The sequence below is a fragment of the Rousettus aegyptiacus genome, unplaced genomic scaffold (assembly GCF_014176215.1).
Source record: "Rousettus aegyptiacus isolate mRouAeg1 unplaced genomic scaffold, mRouAeg1.p scaffold_m13_p_7, whole genome shotgun sequence".
Lineage (NCBI taxonomy): Eukaryota > Metazoa > Chordata > Mammalia > Chiroptera > Pteropodidae > Rousettus > Rousettus aegyptiacus.
The window spans coordinates 26,781,276-26,788,784 of NW_023416310.1; the positions used below are offsets into that span (position 1 = coordinate 26,781,276).

At 40.2% G+C, this 7,509-nt stretch overlaps 1 protein-coding gene across 2 annotated transcripts in view; it reads left to right on the forward strand.

Annotated features, from left to right (window-relative positions):
- The window catches only part of CAMKMT (calmodulin-lysine N-methyltransferase), a 326,415-nt gene extending 322,304 nt beyond the window's left edge, over positions 1 to 4,111 (forward strand). For both annotated transcript variants that reach the window (XM_016142219.2, XM_016142220.2), the window contains one exon: positions 3,527 to 4,111. In XM_016142219.2, coding sequence (XP_015997705.1) covers positions 3,527 to 3,604 — 78 coding nt within the window. In that variant the 3' untranslated portion in view covers positions 3,605 to 4,111. The remainder of the gene's footprint in view (positions 1 to 3,526) is intronic.
- Positions 4,112 to 7,509: the final 3,398 nt, after the last annotated feature.

Genomic DNA, 7,509 nt, shown 5'->3' on the forward strand with positions numbered 1-7,509 from the left:
CGGCTATGAGCCGTGGGCTAAACTAGGGACGGAGGGGGGAGTAGGGAGCGTCACTGTCCTTTGCCATGTCCCAGTGCTCTTCAGTGGGGCGCGGGGATGGCGACCAAAGCCAGCACCCGGTCCCCTCGGGTCCCTGCCTGCCGCCCGCCTGCCCAGGGCTCTGGGGACGCTCAGGGGCCGGCGCGGCCGCCGGGAACCTCTACCCTGGCCGCTTTTGTTTGCGGCGTGCTAATAGCCAGGGCTTAAAAGTTTTCCATCTTGAGCGGCAATCAGCTTTCTTCCTCTCCATCTCTGGCCAAACCCCCATGGTCCCTGGGACGAGCCTGCTCCCAAATGGAGGAGCAGCGTTTTCCTTCAGGCTGCGTGTTATCCTCTTAGCCCTACTGTGTTGGAATAGAGCGTAACCAGCTGGAGGACTGTAAGACGCCTGATAATGCCGCTCTTTTCCGCTGTCCTGTCTTAATCTTGTTACACAAATGGTTGTGAAGAGATTCATGAATTTTAATTTTGCCCTCTGCATTAGTGCCTCACGTCACTCATACACAGCTGCCTTCTATGCTGAGTTTTTCACCCCTCCTCTTACAACAGGGGAAAAAATTAGTTACAATCTTGGCAGTAGTGCAAAGTAAAAAAAAAAAAAAAAAAAAAATCCACAGATTTAGGCAGCCACCCATGAAGCTGATTAACAGGCAGTGATCAGGAGGAATGGCTCTGCCTCTTAAACTTTTCACCTCTCATTGTTAACTGTGAAATTTTATTTCCGTTAAAAAGCAAGCCTGTAATCAAAACGGTGCCATTCTGCACTTTTCTGCCAGTGCTTTTGTTAAATTGTGCCCACACCATGCAGCCGGCATACTCAGGAACCAGGCAGGCAAAGGTGTAGTCTGTTTTTAAATTTTGCCTTTCTGTGCCTTCAGGCAACAGGAAGAAAAATAAAACACTTCCCTCTTCCTACCCAACCTCTTGGTCTCCCCCCAGGCCGGGAATCAAACACATTGCCCTACAGTGTGGCTCAAAACCTTTAAAGGCTGTTAAGGTGGCAAATTGTTCAGCAAGGTAGAGACCTGACTCAGAGATTACAGCAGGCTTGAAATTAGTTGATAAACTACTCTCATTCATGCAAATATTTTCGAAACATAATTTTACATGCCATAGATTGTGTCTGTGTGTGTTTTTAACTTTTACAAAACCACCCATGTGTTTATTTTTGTATTTTTGTACTTAGCCATGAAAATAGGCTTGGGCTCGGCTGTGAAGTCAGTACATTGTGTTAAAAGCACGGCCATATTGCACTTCTGCTTATCTATTCAAAATGCCACATTACAAGTGGCTGGTGCTTATAATCTGTGTGGTGTGCTGTTGATAATTGTGGATACTGTAAAGGGTAAACAGTCTGAACTCCACTCCCGCTGCTGCTGCTGCTGCTCGCGCCGTGGCAAGGCTGAGCATGTTACATCCAATTATGAAGTAAAGCATAATGCTACTAATAACAGCTATATAATTTAGTTCAGTCCTCAAAGACCCTGTTTTAACCTATGAAATTGAAAAATTGTTTTTATACACAATTTGCTTTTTGTTCATTTTTTTCAAGGTGATTTTTATTTCTTAAAAGTATCATTATTAATTGGGCAAAGAAGTACAGCCTGGGTAAAAGGAATTATTCTTAAACCACATAACATTCCTCCATTGAAGCAAGTATTTTCTAAAAGCTTTGTGTGTGTTCGAGTACGTCACATAACAGACTGGATTCAGAAATGATCTGGGCTGGGGTGTAGTGTTACCTTTGAGGGTTGTGGGCTCTTCCCCACCTTGGGAAGGGCTCACAGTCATCACGGGGCTGGCCTCTGACCCCTTCTAGCAAGGAAGCCTCTGCTTTGGCCTCCAGAGGTCAGCATAGAATCCAAGTTAAAAGTGATTTCTATCCCATATTTACAGAAGAATTATTTATCCCACATATTACCTCAGGGACTTTATAAAGAGCTCATTTGAGTTTGTATATTAGTGCATTGTGAGTGAGTAGGTCAGCTGACACACGCTGAGTAATCAACTTTCCCTTATCCCCAATCCCCGAGGAAGAATTTACCAAGCCTGGCCCCCTCTTCCCTCTGTAAAATATTTCAGTGACTTCCTTCTATCACTAGGGCAACTGGCAACAAAGGTATTTACAGTTGGATAGGTCCCTGTTAGTGGGTTTGCCTTGGGAAGTTTGTGTTTGTGAAGCCATTTTCTTGGCCTTTTTTTTTTTTTTTTTCCCATGAAAGTGTGTTTAGGATTAACACTGTCGATATTTTGGTGGCAACAAAAATCCATGCGGCTCTTTCTTAAAGAGACAATCGTCTGCAAACATAACCAATTCCATCTAATAAAACAGAATAAAGTCACTTCAGTGATTGTCCTACCATCAGATCTTAGGAGAATGAATTAGAAAGTGAAGGTTAGGCTGCCTGCCTTTCTGTTCCCCAGGTGGAAAGGAAAAGCAAGCTCCTTTCGCCTGTCCTTGATAGTGAGGGCATGTCGCAGTTTGAGAGTATGATTTAGAAGAAATATGCACTTTGAAACGATTCAAATTACGCACCAGACCTACTAATCCAGGACAGTGTCATGTTGGAGCCATTCATTTAGCTTGGGTGGGGGATGGAGGCGGGTTGTCTGGTTTGAAACAGTAAAGGAATTGGATTCATGTATTGTTTAAAAAAATATTTATTTCTGATTCTCATAGATTAAAAAATGAATTAACAATTGGCTCAGAAAATACCAGCTTCAAAAATATTAATTTTGTCTTTATAAACAACAAATTATTATTGGCTAGAATACATATAAATATGACTATCAAAACTATTCTAGCCAGATAAGGAAAGGTATACTTTAGATTTGAGAATTCTGATCATATTTTAAAATCTATCATGGAAAGGCCCTGGGAACGTCACCTGAGTAGTATTGGAGCTTGCTGCTCTAATTGTTGGAATATGTTGCTCTCCTCAGAGAAGAGCATTTTTGAATTACTTAGCATTAATATTAAAACTCTTAAGAAGCAGCTGCAGAGTCTTTGAAATGTCTCAGGCCCCATAAGCCTCTCCCTTATGCCCAGGTGTTTCCACAGTCTCCAAACGGTGATCCGAAAGGTCTGCCCACTTGGTTCCTAGGGCCCTGGCAGGGAGCACAGAGGGCCGGGAAAAGAAACTTCTAAGCCAAGTGGCTGGCCTGGTGAAGATGAACCAGACCCCTGCTCTCCCTTCACTGGAGTGCCTCACAGTTCATGAGTGGCTGTGTATGAAAAAACACCCTATCCACCACACCCCCCCACACACACATACACAAAAGATTCTCATCTTGATGTGTGATATTGTCATGTCAGTGCCACTGAGTAAGTACTACTTTGATTTGCTTTTGTGTGGGTGTGATTTCTTTTTTCCAGAACAATATATTTAAGTAAGAAGTCTTCATTATACTCAACGTTAAAAGCGACTGGTAAAAAGTCTTAATCTGAGACTCCTTATCTTTTTTTTTTTTCTATTATTGTTTTCAGTTGAAAAAGGAAAACAAGGATATATATGAAGAAAACCTTCATTACCCACTTCTGCTTATTTTAACCAAAAGTGGATAGCAGATTAAACTGCTCAAGAAATGAAGAAAACATCAAGAGCACAGAGAATATTTTACAAAAACAGAAATCTGTATCAGGCATAATATTCAGCAAGCCGTTGGCTCCCTGAGACTTGCAAGCCGCCAGGACTTGAGCCCCCACCACCTTTGCGACATTCCACGTCCGGATTATGGAGTCCACCTGTCCTCACTCACATTATTCCCCAGCCATCCTGGATGATTCTTTTTTCCGTATGCTTGTTGCCTTTTATGCACCAAACCTTTGTTTATCTTCAAATATCTGTAAACAGCTTGTCTGAGATTTGAATTGGATTTGTGAGCAACCTAAATATTTTTGCGTCTAAGTGAGACAGAATTTCTTTTGATGATTCCCACCCTTCTTTTAAAAAAATATCTTGATTTTTGTTGCATTATGGGTGCCGGTAGTTTTTAATCTATAAACACAGCAAACATCAGGATTCTATCCTGGTTAATAAAAATAAAGCATATCTTTCCAATCTTCCTCAAATTAATTGTATTTACTCTGCCATCTCTTTTTCTGTCTCCTTTGCTCATTCTCTTTCTCCTTTTAAACAGGATGTTTTTTTCCCTATGGATGTATAAGAAATGACTACATCAGCCCAAAGCCTCATAAACTGACCGTTTGTCCTCTGGACACAATAGCATGGCCAGCCCTCTGCTCCTCCTCTCCAATTATGTGTGATTAGTCTCAATGTGTTGTGTCAAGAAGGAGGAGTGTGCTGAGTGCTTATTATCTGTTTAGGTACAAGAAGAGCACATTTAGGCTCTGACTATGAATGAAAAGTGAGCCTTTATCAGGGCTCAAATCTAACTGCTGCTGTTCTACAGGCTTCTTTCAAAATATGTCCTTTCCAGAAAAATTTTGGAGAAAAGATTGATAAACTAGATTGCAACCAGAGGGAGTTTTTAAAAAACTCAATCACACAATTATCTTATTTAAGGTAAGCATATATTGTTATATGCTGTGATTCAAATGTAAAGCAAACATTTAATAGATGCTACCTAGGATTAAGAGAGAATGACTTTTCTGCAGGGAACCCAAGCATATCCTTGCCTAGTGCATCCATGAGATGCTCTAATGCCTTTTGTGGAAATTCAGACGTTTATCTGTAAGGAATCATCTGTGCCCACTTTAGCAGTAATGTCATTAGTAGGTTAGCTATACATCCTCATATCTTTATTGGAGGCAAGGGATGTATTTAGTGTGATACAATTAAAGTGATAGGTGGGAGGCTGGGGACGAATCCTTTTGCATGTTAAACAAACTTAACTGTCACAAAAACAGCGAGACTCAAATGTCTTCTCTGCTCCCTTCTATCATCAAACAAAATTTTCACCATCAGTTTGCATGTCCTTGTATTCACCACTTTTTCTGCTCCATTAGAGCACCTAGATGGATCTCGGAAGGCATAGGTCAAGTCGCAGTTAGATCATACATTTCTTTCTCACAAAAACTTGAATTGCAATGCCAAGTGATGGGCTAACATCACAATAACAGCAATTTATTCCTCTTTGGATAAAACAGCAGTCTATTCTCAGTGCTAGATAAAGACCAGGGCAATGCAAACCAGCCATTTAGCTGAGTAGTTCAGCTAGTGGCAGCTCTCCTTTGGTGACTGTATAGGTTGCACACTGGCTTCATATTTTGTTTAAAAATTAGAACTTGGAATGTTTTAAAAGGCAATACAGATAGTTCCATTTGTATTGGTGAAAATACAGCAGAAATTATTTCTTCTGTAAAACCTGCAACTAAATCTGCCAGACAAAGAAAACCCATCCCTGTAGTAGCACCTAAGATGGTCTATTCTTTCTTTTTTCCTTTTAAAATATAGCACGGCAGAACCATGAGAATATTTCCACTTTTCCTCAAGAAAATACGTGAATTGGCAAGAATTCAATTTGCATTTGCGCATTGTGGGTGTAGAAATCCAGTGTTTATTTCTCTGAGAGAAATTGTATTTTAAAAAGTAAAGCAGTAATGCATTTTTTTTAGTACATGAGAGTAGTATGTACAGTTACCTAAACTTGAGACAGGATATAAGAATTGAGCTGTTCCTACCAAGAGATACCTAGTAAAGATATGTGTTTATTGTGTGATTAAAACCTAGAGAATCTCCTGTAAAATGTTAAAGGTTTTATAGATCTCCTCCTTATGGGATTCTCACCAGGAAATATCTCTAGTCCAGGCTCTTTGGAAGTCTGTGAGAAACTAATGTTGTATTTTCTTGAATAATTTAAAAATGTTTTTATTTTCTCAAGTATTGAGAAGGGGAGATATAGCTGCTTTAGAAAGCTTATCCACTTACATTTCTTTTGAACTTTATTATTTCTATGCATCGGTATTGGGTGGTATAATTGCAATTGAAATGCTCCATCCCATAATTGTCTATTATGTAATTTGCATGTGTTTGTTTCAAAAAGAAGCCTGTCTGCTTAGGAAATCATAAGAATTATTATGACATTCCTCTTCCCCCCGTACGTGTATCTTCATGATTTTCTTTTGTCATAGTAAGTAGATTTGGCTGGACGTAAGAATGTTTCTAATATTGCCCATGGTCAGTTCTAATACGGTGATATGAACAGCCACATACAAGTTGGTTATAAGAAGTATATTTTATTTTATAGCAAGACATATCCCATGAATTGGGATAAGAGTGCTAGAAAAGACTACCTAAGAGTTTGATGCTATTTTGTATAAATTGTGTGTTTTGTTGGCTTTTTGACTGAGCATGAAAATGTAACTTCCATTAGGGAAGGGTAATTTAGGTGCTCAGTATTCAGCAGAAAACTTGTCGGGGCCATAAAAGCTTTTCTGGCTGGTTCCTCGGGTGTTTTCAGAGACAAGCTTCCCGCCCCTTGCTGATTTTCCCTTTGGCTTCAGTATGGGCTGAATTTACCACTGCATACCTGTTGAATCAATTTGGGGGATCCAGCAGTTAACTGAGTGAATGGAAGGATTAGTGGCCCTCTGGAGCCCTATTGCAACAGCCAGGTGTCTGTCCTAAACTAGTTAACTGCTTTTGACAGTTGAAGAACCTGGTTTTAATACCATAGGCAGGAGGTTGTTGTAGTGGCGTGGTGGTGTTTTTTTTTTATTCTCTTCATTACCAAAATAGGGCATGCCTTCCCCTAAGGGTTAGACTTTTGTTTTATTGTTTTGTTTTGTTTTGTTTTTATTTTTGTTTTTGTTTTTCATAGGAATGGACTGTCGCCTTCCCTTAACCCAGTTTCCATGAAGTTTGTCTTTGCTCTTAATCAGCATTTGACTTGATTCCAATCTATGCCAAACAATTTGGTGACAGTGTCCAGCAGGACTCTTTCCTTGGACCCTGGGGGTGGGGAGAGAGCAAGATGCCCACAGGGGAATCAAAGTACACGTAGACACACATAGATACACATACACACAGGGAAGATTATGCTGTTTAGACCCTAGATCTGGGCTCCAGTTTCCAGCCTCCATCCCAGATCAAAACCTGAGTTCTGACTGGACGAAATGTCACAATCATGCCGATTGTATCCCGTAAAGGAAAGTCAGACTAGGTCTCCTTAGAAACTGAATTTAGACAGAGGGAAAATATGTTTTCCTGAGCAGACTGTTTCCAAATTAGGAAAGAGCCTGTTGGTGTTTAACAAACCATTAAGCCTGAAATGCCACTTTTAATTCTCAGATTTCGTTTTACTCACAGAGCTTACTGCCCAGGCTGTAGCTTAATGCTCACTGCATCCTCTGCCCTGTAAGTCTGTGTATTTAGAGTCTAGATTTTGCCTTTTTTGTCCCCCTGACTTTTCAATTAATACATTTTTTTAATAGATAAAACAGATCACACTGTGACTTTTAAAATGTCAACAAGCTTGTGAACAGAAATGTAATAAAATGGCTAATAG